Source organism: Porites lutea, chromosome 14 (genome assembly GCF_958299795.1).
Source record: "Porites lutea chromosome 14, jaPorLute2.1, whole genome shotgun sequence".
In the NCBI taxonomy this organism is placed as follows: domain Eukaryota; kingdom Metazoa; phylum Cnidaria; class Anthozoa; order Scleractinia; family Poritidae; genus Porites; species Porites lutea.
Window position 1 is genome coordinate 9472750 of NC_133214.1, and position 19207 is coordinate 9491956.

The 19207-nt window shown below is 39.3% G+C and overlaps 2 protein-coding genes across 2 annotated transcripts in view; one reads left to right on the plus strand and one right to left on the minus strand.

The window, feature by feature from the left end:
- The first annotated feature begins 2023 nt into the window (after positions 1 to 2023).
- Positions 2024 to 4246, plus strand: LOC140924739 (POU domain, class 3, transcription factor 4-like). Its single transcript, XM_073374748.1, has one exon. It carries the CDS (start codon positions 2110 to 2112, stop codon positions 2767 to 2769), a length of 660 nt encoding a protein of 219 aa, XP_073230849.1. The 5' UTR covers positions 2024 to 2109; the 3' UTR covers positions 2770 to 4246.
- A 3536-nt stretch (positions 4247 to 7782) lies between these two features.
- The window catches only part of LOC140924316 (obscurin-like), a 143490-nt gene continuing 132065 nt past the window's right edge, over positions 7783 to 19207 (minus strand). The window contains exons 112-120 of the mRNA XM_073374347.1: positions 16176 to 16293; positions 15801 to 16004; positions 14008 to 14146; positions 13537 to 13669; positions 12174 to 12258; positions 11441 to 11617; positions 9459 to 9504; positions 8584 to 8664; positions 7783 to 8373 (exon numbers count right to left, since the gene is read on the minus strand). Coding sequence (XP_073230448.1) covers positions 8287 to 8373; positions 8584 to 8664; positions 9459 to 9504; positions 11441 to 11617; positions 12174 to 12258; positions 13537 to 13669; positions 14008 to 14146; positions 15801 to 16004; positions 16176 to 16293 — 1070 coding nt within the window. The 3' untranslated portion in view covers positions 7783 to 8286. The remainder of the gene's footprint in view (positions 8374 to 8583; positions 8665 to 9458; positions 9505 to 11440; positions 11618 to 12173; positions 12259 to 13536; positions 13670 to 14007; positions 14147 to 15800; positions 16005 to 16175; positions 16294 to 19207) is intronic.

The following is a 19207-nucleotide window of genomic DNA, read 5'->3' on the forward strand; positions in this document are numbered from 1 at the left end:
TGCAAATGTCACACAGCAACGTTTGGAAGTTTTCTTTTCGTACAAAGTCAACAACTTTTTGATGATGGCCAAAAGCTAAACTGAATGACCTGTCCAAAATCCGCGGTGAGGCACGTGAACTCGGACGCTGCACTAAATTAATTCACTGTCTTTACTCACATGTTTGTAATTTTTCCCAAATTGCGCACAGTCTAGTCATCCAGGGAAATCAAAGACCGTACATAGTTCTGTCCCATTTTGTTCTTGAGCGTTGGGTGGGGTGGGGTGAGTGGGGGGCTAATCGATGTTCGTCGTCTTATCTACGGGTGCAAATTGCTTAATTTGGTCGCACTAAGGATGTTCAGTACCAGAAACCAACAATGTGCCCATACAGGTATAGCTTAGGTATCTGCTAAAGGAAATATCTGGGACTTATAATAAAGAAACTGAATTTATGCTGGAGAAAATTCTCTCTTGACTTTATATACTGCCTCCCTGACTAAAGTTTTTCTCTTGGATGTTGAATGTTCGGCAATAAACACTTTGGCAAGACCTGGAGGATCCTTCACATTCTTCTCAGCCAGTTTCGTCAAGAGTCTATAGTTTCGTACGGTTTTCGTAGAACGCCTTTAAACGTTTTTGGTAAATATGAGTGGTATATTAGGAATTGGGATGGGATGGGCAACTGAAACATCTTTCTATTTCAGAGGAGTTTCAATCCTTGGTGAAGCTCAAGCAATTTCCACTCCTCTCTCGAGTGTGGTCTTGTTCCTTCCCTTTAGGTCTTTTCGGGGATGGCCGAAGAGCGGGCTCATTTCCCGAATAGCGGTAGTCAGTACGTAGGAGCTTAAGCCTTATCACGTGACAAGGGAGCCATGATGGTGGCCAATACAAGGAAAAAGTTCAATGTCGTGAAAGATATTATTCATCCTGGATAATGTGTATAAAGAGTTTAGTTTTATTGTTTGTCTCACGATTGGCACTTTGATATTGACGATCAATATTAAAGTGACAATCGTGAGACAAACGATAAAACTAAACCCATTTAGTTTATACAAGAGAAAAGTAATTCGAAAAATTTACCTGCTTATGGAGTTTAGTTCCAGCGGGGAAATACCTCTTATCAAGGTTATGGGCTCCTGCTCTTACTGAATATGGCCGCCGTGAGAAACTTGCAACCCAGTGATCGTGAACTCAAGCAGCAGATGGCGTGGTCGCCTTGACGATTGACGGTTAATTTTTTTCAAGTTCTGAAGGTTGAAGGTTAAATTTTAGAGCTTTTGACGGTTGACTGTCATTAAGTGGAAATCTAGTACATGATCATGAGTGAAAGTAAATATCAACTTCTGTTTAAATTTCTATTAATTAACTGTTGTGTTTTGGAGGTTGCCTTGGCCTTTCACTTGGTGAATTTCAAAATGTTTTCAGACAAACGCAGTAATTTAATGTCTGGAGAGATTGTTTTTGAAAACATGGGAACTGGCTTTTCCAGTTCGAAGATTCTTCAGGAGCCATAAGACCGTGAAGATCAGCTAAAATAGCGAAATTTGAAATACCTGGAAACTTTTTGGCGGACAATATTGAATTATATGAAGGAAGACTATCGCAATTATATACGCAACTTTGGGAGTTGCGAAAAGAAATTCAATACTGAGCTGCATTTCTGACGCTTGACGGTAAAAAAATTGACTTTTTTGACGGTTGATGGTTAAAGTTTTGGTTGTTTGACGGCTGGCGGTAGACCCTCTTTCAAGTAAACCGTGAAAAAAAGAAGGAAAGAACGGTCCCATTATATATTGAGGAAAACGTATCCTAGAGAGATATTTTTGTTTTAAATAAACTGTAGTCTTCTTTTTGGGAAACTAATTGTCATTTCTACCGAACCTCGTCCATTTGTCGTCGCCGGCCTAGGTTTTTCCTTGGAAAATGGGAGGAGCGGGAAAAGCCCTGGGGACGAGTTTGATTTTAGGTTGCTTGGGATTCCTGTGCTGCATAAATTATTTTGGGGATTTTCGCGCGCGTGCATCTCAGACGGTATTGGGCTCGAGTGCTCATGGGACAGCATTCCGAATGGAGCTTCCTTGCCTTACTCGGCTCATGTCGCTGGTTTAGGTTACAGTTTACAGCAAAATGCAGGCAAATCAAACGGATGGTCCACCCGAAACATACAGCTCAAACAACAGTGTCGTTCTTTACGTTCAATTACAAGGTGAGTCCCCCGAAAAGCTAGAGACAATCGGCGTAAACAAGACCGAAGAGCGACTGGAAGAAGAATCGGAGACCGAGGAAACGACTCCTTCGTCAGATGATCTCGAACAGTTTGCGAGGGAATTTAAGCAGCGAAGGATCAAGCTTGGTTCCTCCCAAGCGGATGTTGGAATGGCTTTAGGGACACTGTACGGAAACGTGTTTAGCCAGACCACGATTTGCCGCTTTGAGGCGCTGCAGTTAAGTTTTAAGAACATGTGTAAGCTTAAACCGTTGCTCGCAAGATGGCTCGAGGAAACGAACAACAATAATGGCATTCCTTGCGGAGTGGACAAAGCTACCTCTCAGGTTGGAAAACGCAAGAAGAGGACCTCCATCGAGAATTCAGTGAAGAGTGTTTTAGAGACACATTTCTGTAACAATCCGAAACCGACCGCTCAAGAAATTACCTCGCTGGCAGAAGATCTTCAGTTTGATAAAGAGGTAATTCGAGTTTGGTTTTGCAACAGACGACAGAAGGAAAAGCGCATGACTTCGTTGGTCACTGCTGCCAGTGAAAACGCGATAAGCGAAAACGAATAACGTTTCCCATGCAATTGAACTGTGTGTGTTGTCCATGATAACTGTTGATATTTTAGCAGTCGGAATGTTTATAGTAATGTTCGGAAAATATCTATTAAGACTCGTAACACATCGGAATTGTGGTACACTCATTATTTTTGTGTTTCGCTCTACGATTGAATATTCTTTACATAAGGGTAAGGTATTTGGAAAGTATCTGTAAGTTGGGCATGAAGCATTATGTAATCTTTTAAAATTTTTTATTAAGGTTTTATTCAGTTTCTTTTGGGTTTTGTCATTGAATTAACCGAAAACCATTTGTAAGATTTAGCTGGCCTTGATACTACAGAAACTCAACAATTGTAGTTTGAGTGGTCTTTAATACTTTCATCAGTAAATTTGAACGGTACAAACTGTTTCAGCTAGATACATTGGGTCATATTTTACTTTAATTTCCTTGTTACATTGACTGGCTCAATGCTTCAACCAGCGAGTATGCATCAGTCAATTCCAGCTGAACCCAGCACCCCCCCCCCCCCCCCCCCCCACACCGGAATTCTACGGGACATTTGCCCACCTTGTCAGTGCCAGGGGTGGGGCATTTGCAAATTTGTGCTGCCTGGGGGCCAGGTCCCACCCTGGGGCCATTCCTGAGCTTTTGACACACATGCAGTTTCCTATCAGTTTATAGCTACAAAGAGGATTTTACTGGGAAAGAAAGCAGATTGGCTCATCTGTCAAGGACAAGAAAAAATTGAAGAGGGTTGTAAGGGTATGTTCTTGATTTTATGCATGCATTTCTTCATTGGTTATCAAGCCAGAATTTCACAGCGAAATTGGGAGCTGTTGACGTGAATCAACGTTTTTTGGTTATTGAATCAAATATCTGTTAATGTTTTTGGAAAACATCCTTTCATATTTATAAAGCTATTCATAACATATAACTTTACAGCACTCTATTAATTTTAATGTCAAAAATTTAAAATCAATACTAAAATTATAAACTGGTGCATGTTGTTGTGGCGTGAAATCTTAATTAGAATCATGGTGCTATTACAAAGGAATACATTAAGTGAAAGAAAAAATCGCACATTAAAATGCTTAAAACGGCAGTATTCGACTGTGCGATTGGTGGAAAATGTTGCAGTGTTGACGGAAGACGGTGTTTGCCCTCTTTTTTTCGTCCCCACCCAGGGGGATTTGACAGCTCAAGAGTCCCCACCCCCTGGAATTTACCATCCAAGGCCAAAGTGGTGGGGGGGGGGGGGGGGGCTGGGTGCAGCTGGAATATTTTTCTGTGAATTTTGGACATGGCCCAGGAGGTTCACTTTGACATAGCAACAAACAGCAAAAGAATCTCCCTACATAAGGACTTTGTAACCAGTGGAAGGGGTAAAATTATTGGACAAGATGAAGGTAAATGTCGTCCCTGTATCCTTGTGAAAGAGTGTGGTTTTTATGTTAAGGGGCCTATAATAAAGCTTTGTGTTTACAGTAATATGCTGTCAGAATTGTTGTTATTTGGTACGTTGTTTGCCATGGTATATCGATTATGGGCCTTTTTCCCAAATAAAAGCCAGCCCCTAACTTTGAGAACCACTTGGCCTCCATCATTGTAAGCCGTGGAACGTTGTTTTTGCTTTGTCGCTCTTCTCCTAGGAGTGTATTTCATACAATATGATGTATTCTGGATCTTATGCACCTGTCAAAATCCTGCCTAAGTATTGGGGGTGGGAAGAAGGGGGGGGGGGAGCTTATGAGAATTTAACCTATGGTGGTGAAAGTGAAAACTCACCAAGCAACAAATGCATGCATGAGTAAATTATGAAATTCGCTGCAAGTAGGATCTCAATGTTCTAAAATTCAATAACACACCCTTTTATTTGTAATCTTAATCTACATTTTGCCTGTCTGAGACTTTGGATGTCTATTAGAACACATCCCTTGATGTCTCATCTGCAAATCATGCATAAAATATCTACGACTTTAATTGTGTCGTTATTTGGTATAATCATGTGTTTTTACTATCTTAATCAAATGGTATACTGGTGCAATTAAGGAATAATTTTGCTTTTGTTTTGTCCAAATTCTGATAATCTCCCTTGTCTGAAGGTTGTGGAAATTATTGGAATTCGGACAAAAAGCGTGTTGAGATTATTCCTTAATTTCATTTGTCACCATTAATTTAACATACTTATTTTTATTTCTAACATATATTTCAACATTGATCGTCGCATTTATAGCAATACAGTTGAACCTCTAGCCATTACTGTCAGCCACCTTTCCACAACTTTCAATTAACTCTGCAAGCTTGTGAAAAGACCTCACTGTAGTGTTTCAATACTGCAGTCTGTCAGTTTTTATCACTTTCATCATTAGAAATATATTTTTTTGTTATATCGAATGTGGAAAGGACTATTTTAGATGAAGGTCTTATCAGTGGTTGTGGAGAGCTTACTGTAACTTTCTTATTGAGAGGAAATCTCCATCAACATTGGGAGCCCAAGGTATACTTATGTGTCCGATGTGAACCTTTGAAATTGTTTTTAGCAGACAACCTGTATAGCTAAAAATGTTTAAAACATTTCTTAAGTTCCCATGTTTTAAGTATAACTAACCTGTATTAAATGGTCACCTCTATTTAGTGGACACCAGCGAGCAGGGTCCTATGGGTATCTGCCCAAAACAGGTTTCACTGGTTGTTTCCTATTTACAAAAACTTTCTGGAAAATCTGGTTGGGAAGTGAATGGGACCTGACTCTTTGGGTTGTTACAGTGGAAAAATGTCCATATCTACAAATACTTCATAATTGCTAAAAATGTCACTTTTGACTATAAAATTACAGATGGTTATGCATACACATTTATATTACACCATTACACATGTGGGTGCCCTGTGGTTGAACTAAACATGACACAGCATACATTACTTATGACCAAACATAACAAAATATAGTTTAACTGGACAGTCAAATCCTGATCAAAATCAAAGGTGCTTTTAAAAAGGTGTAAAATTTAATACCTGAATGTTCTAGGATGTTCTTTGTCAGCAGAGAAGAGTTTAGGGAGGGAGGAGGACAAAGATCCCAAGGCAAACAGGTATGCCACTGATCTCTTTGGTTGCAGGACAAAAGCCCCAAGGCAAAGGGGTATGAGCTGCTGAACAGGGTATGGTTTTCGCAGTCTTCAGTCTTATTTATTTCTGGGTGTACGATTTCAATATAATAGTTATTTAGCGTCTAAAACAGGGTGTCTTTTTGGACCGGAACCCTTTTAAAGTGTGTAAAGTTTGTTGCAGTTAAAAGTAAAGCTTAATTCTGTATGTGAAATGAAATGAATCAAGGTCATGAAATAAGGTCTTTGTCTTAAACAGAGTAGCAAAAAGAACCATTTTTCTTTTCTACGTTAAAAACTCGCAAACTTTGTCTCTTTAAAAGAAAGCTCAAAACATTTTTATTTAATGAATTTTAATTTAGTTTGTATATTTCTTATATTTGTAAAGCGTGCTGAGATTATGTAGCTGTGGTCTATAATAATTTTACCATTATTATTATTACCCAACCTTCCTTAAGTGCCCCTCCCCTCCCCCCTCCCCCCCCCCAGGCCAAGGAGGTTTCCGTGCGAAAGGGTAGCCTGTTTCAGCTCAGGCGTTCAGATAGTGGAGTGCAGCGCAAAGTCAGAAATCGGACATTAAATCACATCTTCTTACGCTGTCCCCACAATCTGAACGCCTGGGACAGGCCAGAGAAAGACAAGGAAATGGAACTTCGGCCATCATCTCCTCCTTTGTTTTAGATGAAGAGTCAAGAGTAAAGCACATTCTTTACGTGCGTAACACGTAAAGAGACGACCAATTTGCTGACCGTCGGAAGTTTGTGGTTTCCGGACAGTGTTGATGCTACTTGTATTGCAGATGATCTCTAGCCAGATATGGCGTAAAATTTGAAAGACCATTTTGATAGAGGTAAAACTGACAGCAGAATTTTTTTGGCAATTCTTAAAACTGACCACAACACAGAGGTCTTAGCTTTTGTCTCTTTTAGCCCAGATATCGACATACAACTTTTCACACGATCACAACATTTCCATATTAAACAAATTAGTTGACAGAACTTGATAAAAGAGCAAGGCATTTTCCCTTTGCTGATTATTTGAATTAATTCTTTTACCCTTTTCTTTTCTTAGGAACTGAGTTACGATTGATAATAACCTTAAAGAATTTTGCTATCCAAAGTATTAAGCCATCGCCCGATAACACCACACCTTCAGATATTACCCACTTAGGATGCTAAGTGGAGAGAGGCAAACAAATTTTGAAGGAAACAAGGGAAGGTTCAGTTTTGCCCTTGGCCTGTGCCACAGACGAAACTAAAGCTAACCCACAACATTCCGGATGTCTTTTCGTGCCGCCACGAAAAGCAATCCGGTATGGTACGAACACCTATAATTATGTGACTCTCCACTTTAGAGATCAACTCGGCGCAGATTCGCTCCGTTACAGAAACCGCGCTAAAATCACGGTTCTTATGTGTGAACAGAAGCCCTGTATCCAGTCTGATTTTCGCGCCGGCGCAAAAGCTACTATCCGGTGTAATGTGAACACAGCCTAAACCTTTGGTTAGATTACGTCTGTAACGCTGGGGGGAGGGGGAGGGGGGACGAATCCCTTATATAAGGGGCGGGGATACTCGTCGTCTCGCTTAGGGGGTGTAAATATCGGATTTTGGTCTCAGTGTGTACTGGGCAAAACGCCATTATATTTAGCCGGAAAGGTTTCTTTTAGGGCTGTAGGCAAAGAAATATATAAAATAAATATTTTCAATCCGTTTTATTCACTCGATTCTTGTAATCAAAGTTTGAAATGGTCTCTTTTCGGGTCAAAAAAGGGAGGGCCACCCGTCCCTCAGGAGTTCCCTCCCGGCTGCAACTGTAACGCAGGCTAATCTAGCCTTTAACCCTTGAACGTCGGGTGGAAAGTCAAAAGAGCTAAAGAAAAAACATCACTGAGCTTTAATGAAACAATCAACAATCAAATTTATACTTCGAAAATAAAGTTTATTAGATTCTGATATCGGCATAAAAAATGCATGACAAAATTAAATATCTGAAAAATCGTTCTTGAATCATTTGATGGCAAAATAACAGCGGACACAAAATAATAAAAAAAAAATTAGGAAATTTTCAAATTTTACTATCGCTACCATTGTACTCATTATAACTAGAAAGTTTTCAAAACATATACTTACAAAAATATGCACATTATCTAGGGTGCTGCAAAAAAACATTACAAAACTATACAGCCGCCTTCCAGTACGAATTAACAATGTTGGCACTTCCTAAAAAAATAAATACCTCTTGCGGCCGTACAAAAATAGTAAGGATATACGTGACATTTAATTTCATAAAAATGGTTACAAATTTACTTTTAAAGTGCTATAATTCAACTATCTGTGTTTTAACTGAGTAACGGCAGCTAAGCATTACACTGCTGTTAGAAGGGAATGTGCCTTTTGGCCCTTTTTTTGTAGGTACGCAAATCTACTCTTCGTCTGAGTCCGGTGAGTCGTATGGGTCCTCACTGAAGGTCCTAAGGACACAAGATGCAGTGACCACATCTTCTTTGTCCTGGCAAAGCGAAAAAACAAAAGTGAGGTACTGTGCAAGAAACAACAAGAGATCTCCCGTCAACGATGAGATGCTAATTCGATCCATTGCAAGGCCGTGTGTCATAAAAGCTAATGATGGACCATGGACCATTGATCACTACATGTACGTATGAATTCGGTATTGCTTATCAAGTTTTTACGCTTTATTATCATCATTATTATTTTATACCTTTTTCATGAGTTGCTGGCTAAGATCTTTAAGCTTGGAACTGTTCACGTCTGATGAGCGACGTTTCTGCAAATTGTCAGCCTAGAATAACAACAAAATAGCAAAGCTTTGACAAAGAAGTCAAGAAATCAACAAACGGCAAATGCAAATTAGGACGCTGGTATATCGTCTAGTTAAATTGAAAGAAACGTACACTTAAGGTGCCCCGAACCTAATTACGTGCGTGTTAGTTACGTGGAACTTTAAGAAGATTTTATTTATTTTCTTGAAGGTATCAAAACATTTAAGACATCGGCATTTAGGTAAATCCAACTAGTGGTCCTTTATCAATGCTGCGTTCTGATTGGTGGAGCTACTACCCGGCTATACGAAATCCTACGACAGATTTCCCCCTAACATCAACAAAAGAGCCTCAGGGCTCTCCAGATTTATATAGGCACGGTTGAAGTCAGTCGTGACCATACAACTTGCTGTACAAAATGCTGGTTAAATTTAAACTTAAAGTGAATGCTACACTAACACATTTGTGAAAGCTGACGAACGAACAGCGGAAGGGTACCGACGAACTATCTCCTAACCGAAAGGGTACTCTTACCTAAATAGGGGTATGATACACAAAGTTTGCCGACAAGAAATCAATTAACCCTTTCAGCCCTAAAGACTAAGAGTGATCAGCATGAAATTTCTCCTTATAATATCAATGCTTTAGAAAACAGAGTAATCATGAGAATTAAGGTCATGATCGGGGAAGATGAGTCTAATTGATATTTCAACAAATTCTTCCTACTACTTCTATTGAAAAATTATAAGGATAGTAAATGAGAAACTCAATTTTGATATTAGGGTTTAAAGGGTCAAGCAGAACAGTATTTTACCAGAATCCAGGGATGGTTTTTGGCTTGTTCCACTGTGGGGCGTTTCCTGAAGAAAATCAATAGAAACATCGTTGATATATAACAACCGAAACCCTTGAACTACGACATTAAGTCACAGCAGTGAGAACTAGTACCCAGGTTTTGTCTTTATTAGTCAGGGAGGCACCGTACTTGCGAGACAAAGCTTAAAACGGTGGACGAACAACTTCAACAAACGAATGAGTTTTCAACAAAATTTTATACGGGGAGGCTCCGCCCTGCGCTACAACCCCTTACTTTTCTATAATATATACTATTTTTGGCAGAAAAGGTACCCCTTTCGTATCCTTTTTATTGACAACTGGTATCTCTTTAATATACTAGTTTAGAGCACTGGATCCCTTGTAACTGCTATAAATGCACTGTTTTAAATATTAAAAAAAAAATCAATAGCTAGCTCGTTGTTTGAACGAGGCTAGCCGTACAAATACAAAGCTTTTTCTTGGGACAAAATGGCCGCCGCGTGACAAAGGTCTATAAACCAGAACGTTTTTCCGTCTTTTTCAAAGCCATAAACAGTGCTTGCTAGCCCTTTCAGTTAAGTCCTTTCACACACTGAAATGACAGATTTTCTTACCCTTTCGTATAGCTTAAGAGGTAATACCCTGCCCTTTCATATACCAGAAGCCTGAAAAAGATACCCCTTACAGGCGGAGTCTCCCCCATGCCCGGGGCCTCTCCGTAAAGGCCATTATAGGTTGTACTCTCCCCCCCCCCCCGCCCGGGGAGAAAGGGGGCGAATTCCTGTCTAGAGTTTATGCGTAATTGGCCTGTTATCAGGAAAATAATAATACAAACAACAAACCCGAAAACTGACAATACGTATCTGGACTATCTGGGATTTAAGCATTTTCTGAAAACTAGACATTTTACAGAGAATTCGAGGCTTGTTGTAGCAGTTTGCCACCCAGCAATTCTTTAGGTTTTGATCGGCGCTGTTTCCTTAAAATCAGTTTTATATTCCTCGCTTTCCATAATTCATACGACGGATATGTCAGTTCATGAGCTATTCTTGAGCAAAGAAATAATCAGGTGAAAAATGTAGTGGTGACCGTGAGCAAGGTGGACACGCGTGTTTCCAGTTCCTTTGCGTGCATCGTTTTTCTTCAGCCCTAGATTTCTTACCGCGACGCCTTATCTTCGATGAGTAGGTATACTAATGATACAAACTGCAGATAGGGTTCACAAGGAAATTAAGAACCTAGTCAATGACATTTTAAGGAGCAGTTTTGTTTTTCAAGTTTTCTTCCTTTCAATCACAATTTCGATACCTAACTTGTAGCCGTAGGACTGCCATCAAGACAAACAACACAACGCCAGGCCACGAAATGTCTAAACTCCATTCGATTCAATCCACGTGACATGCGCAAGAGCATGATGAAAATTATACATACAGCTGATTCAAAAAAGATTGCTTTGGTCATTGGGAAATGTCAGATTTGCTGGAGTAACCACGCCCATGCTCAAAACCAGCCAAAACCAGTTGCTTGCTTACATGGAGATGGGGGACCCCAGGTAGGTGAGGTAACCCGCTTAGGTAGGGTAATTCTCCTGTCAATATAACCTCTCATTTTAATTTGATTAGATAGGTGGGGTGACCCGCCACATGTTATCTCACCTACCTGGGGTCCTCCACCTTCATGTAAACAGACCCTAAGCCTGTAGAATGACACGCATACATTTTTTTGCGCTATTTTGCGGAAGGCTAACTTACATATTCCTTAAAAACAGAACATACTCAAATTCTAACATTTTTTTCCTACACGCCAATCTAGTATAGTAAAATTTAAGGAATTTTCAAGGATAAGAGACTTCGGACTTCCTCTAAATTCAAGCACTTTTCAAGACTGTGCGAACTCTGGTAAATAACAACTTCGCAGGTAATTTTTTTTAATTAACACTACTGTAGGATAATAATTATGAAGACCTGTCACATTACTTACTCCTGGTCGAAGGTTATCAGGGAAGAAATCAAGCTTTTAACTTCTGAGGTGCAACGCTGGAAGGCCTTGGAATCAAAACTCCATTTGCACCTCTTGACTAATTTGGCTACCGCTTCGTCTTCGTCTTCGTCTTCATTTTCTGTGGTTTGCGCTGCAAACGGTAGTTCACCGCTCATTCTATAAACACAGATGATGGGACTTAGATGATGGGACTTAGCTGAGAGTGATCAATAGGAAGCTTAAGCAAAGGCGTTTTTAAGCGACGCACGTCAACCGAAAGTGGACTTGTTACATTCCTGAGCAGTGGTTTTGCCCAAATTTTCAGTTAAATCGACTCTAAAAGTGTAAAGAAACTAAGCAATACAGATATTACAGCGTCAAGGCATAGTAAAAGTCCTCACTTCCGGTTGACGTGCGTCTGTCAAACACTCCTTTGCTTAGCCCCTCCTCCCCCCCCTGACAAATAGTTTCCCTTATAGTATGAATGCTTTATGACACAGAGTGGTCATGGGCACTAAGGACACATCACAATAATCATAATCACTCTGTCTGGCACATAAAAGGCATCGTTGTTTTGTCCAATCATACTGCCACGTAATAAAATGACGTCAAGCGAAATATCGATTGATTTCAAAAGCCACGAGCGCTTGTATTCGTTCCGTAAGCAAATCAGATTGCTTTAGAATTTTCTGTTTTATTGCCCGCACTTTGGTTATCACTAGTATATACTTACAGAGCGTATAAAAGTACCCCAATGCTCCACATGTCTGCTGGACCACTGACAAGATAAGGGTCATCGAGATCTACAAGCTCAGGGGCTGAGAAAATGGCAAAATTTATATGAGTTCACAACGCAGACCGAAAACAAGCCCTTTCACTCTCAGCCAAAGATGAAATTCAATTACAATTTTCAAAGTTCAATTCGGAAAATGCTAGAAAAAAGTCGGGAGAAAATCTATCTATGTTAACTTTCACATGAGACCTTTCCGACATATAGGCAGGCAGATCAGGTGGTTAATCCACTAGAATTGATATTTGGGACTCACAGTAAGGTTGTGTGCATTACACCTGAATGGAGTCTACCCATAACTGCCGCTATCACGGCAAAGAGCCCAGAAGTGTGACCGCTTTTAATTCATTTTCATTCTTTCGTGCAGATTTAATAAAATCAGAAGCCGGCGGCAAACTGTCCTCGACTTCTGATTGGTTAATGCCTCCACGAAAAAATGTGAATTGATTAAAGGAGGTCACCCTTTTGGGCTCTTTGCTGTAAGCCCCCCACCTTAAGGCCCATCTGCCTGTAAACAAAAAATTCATCCGGTTATAAGCCCCCACCCTGGAATATAACCCCCGCCCAAATGTATTGTATTGAATTCGATTTATTACGGCGTTTTGAAGCCCAGTTCTCAAACTCATTAATAATCCATAAAGAAAATTCAAAGGAAATTAATGTTTAATGAGTGTTTGGATATCAGATGAAAAACTGCTCATTTTTGCATCCTTAATTTCTCCTTCAAAAATGATTTTGTTTGAGAAGAAATATCAAACATTCGACACAGTGTTTCCTCACCAGATGAAACACCTCGAAGTTCGTCAAAAATACTCCGCTGCGCGTCGTATTTTCAACTCTCTTCTCGGTGTTTCATCTGGTGATGAAACACTGCATCTCATGTTTGATATATTACTTAAAAACTAGCAAATGCAAAAGTTATTGTAACCAACTCTTCTATAGCTTGTTAGAAGCGCTTGGTCTATTCCACTTATAATCCCCCCCGGATATACAATCCTTCGTTTATAAGCCCTCCTAAAACCCCTCACGAAGATGCAAAGGCGACGGCTTATAAGCGGTTGTTAACGGGTTTTTTTCCTTTAAGATTTCATACATATTAATATCACATTAAACTAAATAAAACGACAACAACAACAAACAAACGGAGGGTTACTAAACCCATTTATTCCCAATGCTAAAGCCGTTATTTAGGTCGATAAAAACAAGTCCTATACTGTCGACATCCCTTTCTCAAAAGGGACACACCTATCTACTCAATGTAACAAATGAAATAGATTCACTCTGTTTACTGATTATCTCAACTTACCCGTGAAAGAGTTATAGCTGACAATAGCCAGGTTCTCGCCTTTTTTCCAGTCCTTCGCTTTAATTTGATGAGCACTTCCAAAGTCGATGAGCTTCAGTCCGAGGTTACTCTTGGCAATAAAAATGTTCGCAGGCTGTTAAGCAAACAAAAAACAATCATATCACATATCGTTTAGTCCACTGGTTTTGTTAGAGGACAAATCGTGCTAAATTTGCCCGGGGGGAACTTTTTCACTAAAGAAGGGAAGTCCATAGCCTGCGTATCGGGCGCTGGTTATTTTTAAGGGCGAAGGGAGAAATTCCTCTTGCGCGCTCTATAGAAACTAAGCATAATTGCAATCCATGTCAATCTTTTTCAAGTTTGTCCAGCCGTGCCTCATTTTGTATTTTCTGTTTTATTTATACCTTCCTATCTTCTTTCGAGCATTTATTTATTTGAATTTTTTAGTACAACTTTGGTCGACCGACTTACCCGCAAGTCTAAGTGGACTATGTACTGACCATGAAGATAGCTCAATACATCAAGGAGTGGTCGAATAACAAAGGCGATATCCTCTTCGTTCGGCCTTGGTTTGGATGCAATAAAACTAAGAATATCTTGTCCTTCCAATCTGACATGGGTAAAAATTAAACAGAAGTTGCTGTAGCGAAAGTCATGAATGGTTTGTCATTGATACAAAACTGTGAAAGGTTTGAACACAGGAGTCATTTCAAAGGTAGGTTGAATTTGATCGTCCGGGTGAACGTAGTCCACTACCGAGCTGTACTACTCCTGTGGTACTTTTATCATTATTTTTAAAGCAAAGTGGCTTCAATTTTTAGTCTGAGAATCAGACTTCTAAGCAGAACTGTGCTTTTGTATTTCCAAGCGATCATAATAAGATGTGATCTTTTGGTGTTTTGAAAATTACTTAGCTTTACAAATTGGTTCTAACTTTGAATATGCAAATGAAATTTCCCAGTTGCACTCAAAATTACAACTGTACTTCTGCCATGTGAAAGCTCTACAGCAAAGGCAAGTGGGCAAGTGTTTGTGTTTCAGTAACTGACAAATGAAATTGGGCTGAACACTGGTTCTTTAGAAGGTGTTACCGAGTTACATTGTTTTCGGTTGCGAGATTTTGTAGCCAGTCACAGCGTGTAGTGATTACTTCAAGACCCTCACAAGGAGAGAATCACTGAGTCAAATTCAATCACAACTTAAATCAACTCTCAAAAAGTATGTGTCCCTCTTACCTCCAGTAATACAGACACCAAGGGGACATATCATAGTGTCCATATTATCTGGGTGTCCGTATAAAGCGATTACAGTGGAACTTCACTCTACAAACAACCGCTTAATACACCCACATCTTTATAATGGGCAGTTTCGTCACTCTGTCTTGACAGTGAAAGGTCTCATATATTTTCTTTAAAAATAATCCGCTTACTAAGGTCACCCAGATAACAGGGTTCCACTGTACTTTTAGAGAAAATATGACGTTGGGACAGACGAAACTGTCCATTAGATATGAGTGTCCGTTTTAAGCGGATGTCAGTAGAGCGCGATCCCACTGTAATCAACTTAATATGGACACCTGGATAATATGGACACTATGGCATGTCTTTCTGGCTTTTTTTTTTTTACGAAAATACGGGAGACTTCAGTGCCGGGACAGACGATACTGTTTATTATAGACGGTATCTGTAGAGTCGGGTTCCACTGTACATATGGGTGTCTCTAGACTGGGGTTTCACTGTACAGATGCGTGTCTGTATTAAGCTGGGCTGGGTTGTTCAAAGCTGGGTTAAGATAACCCAGGGTTAGTGTGAAATTTGAATTCATATATGAAAGCTTAAAAAGTGAATTCAGTTTAATTCCTAATTTGAACAAGTTGATGATTGGATGCTCTTAAAAATAACATAGGAAATTATCGAAATTATAGAATCATTACCATTAAATTAAATTATAGAAAATGCTTTTTAACAATAGAAAAAGAAACCGGGGTAAAATTTAACCCTGGGTTAAGCGTTAATCAGCCTTCGAACAGCTAGGCCCAGGTGTCTGTAGAGTGGGGTACCACTGTACATATGGGTGTCTGTGTTAAGTGGGTGTCTGTAGACTGGGGTTTCACTCTACACATGGGTGTCTGTATTAAGTGGGTGTCTGAAGAGTCGGGTTCTGCTGAACATATGGGTATCTGTATTAAGTGGGTGTCTGTAGAGTGGGGTTCCACTGTACATATGGGTACATATGGTGTCCATATTAATTTCCATTATACTTACAAGTCCATTATGAGGACGATGTATCTCCTCATGAGGAAGGCGTCACGTAACATCACGATTTTGTCGCTTTTTACTTTACGCAGGATTTCGAATTCTTGGAGCGACTCATCTCTGTCTGCATCGTCGTCATACTTGATGATCTTAGCTATATAAGGCTTCTTTGTCTTAGCATCCAAGCACCGTTTGACAACTGCGAAACGACCCCTGAAAAGACAATGAAATTTTTTAAGCTGGGCTTTGCATTCACGAACAGCATTTAGAGCAAGACAGAAACAAACTATTATTTCCGTGTCCTTTCCCTTCTCGCCCACAGTGAAGATTTGAAGTTTATCAGACATTATTTATAACACATTTACTGAACTGATTCGGTCTTACCGTGCTAATTCGTGTTTAATTCCCCAATATTTATCCACACTTTCCAGCTTGAGTGGTATTCCACCTGAGGTGTAGCGTTTTGCGACAGCTTCTGGAGTATTTGCTGCTCCGTTCGAACCTAGACCACGTAACCATGACCACAAAACAGTTAGACCAAGGGAAAAAGCTGAACTAAAGCAGTCCCACGAACGAAAAAGCGAAACTCCTGCTGCACAAAACTGCTTGATACGCGGAAGACTGTACTTGGATATTTTACACACTGAATTCAGCTACGGTACATGTAGTAATTTCTTGTTACTGAAACTTTTAATTGAGGCGTTCTAAGCAGTACTTTTTCACTGTATTACTTGTTTGTTTTTAAAGAAATTCTGGCAAAATGGAGTTTACGAAAGCACTGTCACAGCATTCAAACATTCTTCATTCCAGAGTAATGAAGCAGCAAGAGAGAGAACTAGACCTTTAATGCTTTTGTGTTTTGTTTTCCCACTGCCGACAATGCGATGTCACCTTACAAATCTTTCAAATATTGCACTATCCAGGTGCATTTGCGTGCATATCTACATAAATAGACAATGGCAAATTTTCTTTTGAATCATTAGGTGGTCTGAATACACTCTTTTCACGTACACCATACTGCACCCTGCTTACTGTTACCATTTCCTGGGTATTACAGTCGTCCCCCCCAAAATCGAAGGTCATGATTATGAATTCTTTTTTTTTTTGGACGGAGCGGGGAGGTAACAAGGTGCTTTATGGATTTATGTGAAAATGGTGATTAAAATCTACAAGCTAAAAAGGTCCATAACTCTAAAAACGTTGAAGGAACGTAAAGACATTAAACACGAAAAAAAAAGCTACATTTCCTTTATGCTGCTGTCGTTTTGTTAAATGTCTCATTCAAGTTTGAGAGATGTTTTCGGAAAGAAGCAGTTTTCGCACCCAGGAATTTCATCTCTTTCTCGACTATTAAATTTTAATATGAGGAGGGGGGGGGGGGGGGGCTGATAATAAACAAATAAGCGCAAAAGAAAGACTTATAGGCTAGATCTAAACTACAATAGGCACTGATGCTTATAACATGGCGGACTGGAGATGCTAAATCATGTTCATCTTCATGGTGTTGACCCAAAATGCAACCGGAAAGTTTTTTCGGGCGAGTAACTGTTAATAACAAAAACAAGGAAATGTTTTAGCGTGGCATGCATGAAATTCAAATGAGCCCTTGCAGTTAATGTTCAGTAAAACAACTTAAAACATATAAGTAACGCTTCGGTAATAAAATTATTCTTCAATGTATCTTTCGCTTAAGCAAAGTTAAATTTGTTCCTTTTACATTAAGGCACTCATCAACAAATGACCAGCATGATTATGACAACCCATTAAGAATTAACAGATTATTAGAACTGCAAAGTGGCAGACACGCAAGTAATAAAACGCAAGTCAGCGAATGAAAAAAAATAAAATAAAAAATGATAATAATAAAAAAACGAACGAGGCAATCTTTTTAGGACTTAATGAAAAACCGAGCCCACATGGGCCTAAATCTGCAAGCCCTGGAAACAGGCGCCTGTCGAATTTGCTATATTAGGGAAGGCAAGACAAAAGCGCATTAGAAGGTTTCCAAAAATTGCAAACAAAATTTTTCCCACCAGTCAAGACGAAAGGACTCATCACCACCTAATTCACTTCAGTCCGGTTGAAAAGGTATCACGGACCGAAAATGAAAATACAAAAAAAAATACAAGAAAACAACTTGGCTATATACTGAATCGGCTTTCATATCATAAACAATTTATCCATATGTAAGACAGGTTGGTAGGAAAACAAAATGAACGCCTGACTGCTCCTCTGGATTTCCAACAATCTCTGCTATTCAGGCGGCGATAAAAAATTCCAAAATAAAATATAAAGGTCTTGTGCAAATGTCTGTTACTCAGTTTACGTCAACGACCTCAAAAACTGTCGTCTTTGGGGAATAAATATATAAAGCAATGGGATTTAGCCTGATGACATGAATACACAGTTTAGCTGAGAAATACTCTGCGTATCTAATAGACAAGGCACTTTGACGAAACTTATAATTTGATCAGAAGATAATAAGAGTTCTTGTTCCGATAATTTTAGTGAGTTGGTAGAGAAAAGACAACAATTTGACTCTATTATTGCTCTTAACCCATATACAGTAAACACAGAATTATATGTAGAATTTACACACATTTACGGGTTAGAGCGGTTTTCACTTGACTGTCGAAAGGGATTGGTTTTGGTTTTGGTTCTACTACGCCCTTTGGTTGGCTAGTGTATTTACTTTGGTTTTGGTTTTACGACAGTCAAGTGAAAACCGCTCTAAGTTTCTGCATGAATAGCTTGGTTAGTATTCGACATGAAATAGTGAACTGAAAATGCACAATGCAGTTGAAAAAAATGAAATTAATAATAAGAAATTTCACAAGAGCGAGTTAAATCTTTGCAAAAAGAAGGAAATAAAGTATTAGCCACGTATGGTACGAAATATATACACTCACCGTTCGTCGAGGGCGAGGAAACTTAAGCAATGCAATGGAACTAGAGAAAATTAACTCCAATTTTGTTTAAATAAAAACTGTTGGCCGACTTTAAGAAAATCGAGCTTAACCCACTCAAAAGAATTAACAGGGCAGATTTTCTTAGCCAAGAACACTATAACAGAATTCCAATGAAGTAGCGCGAAAGGAGCATGGATGAAAACGTTAGTCGCAACAAGAAACTGTTCAGTCTACGGTAAAAACAACTTCTACATGTAAAAAGTTTGCCACTTACTCGACATAGTGTACGTAATCCAAGTTGAAAACTGCTCAAAGTTTCAGGGATACAAATACAAATAAACTAGATGAACCTCAGTGTTAAAAACCCAAGAATGAAAAGCTCTATGATGTGCTATAATAATTCCTGTCAAGTTAACAGCAAGAGTTCGGATTAATTAACCTGTCACGCAATTCTTTGCTCCGCCGTAAACTTTGTCTGTCCATAAAAACTTGCTTTTCTACGAACTA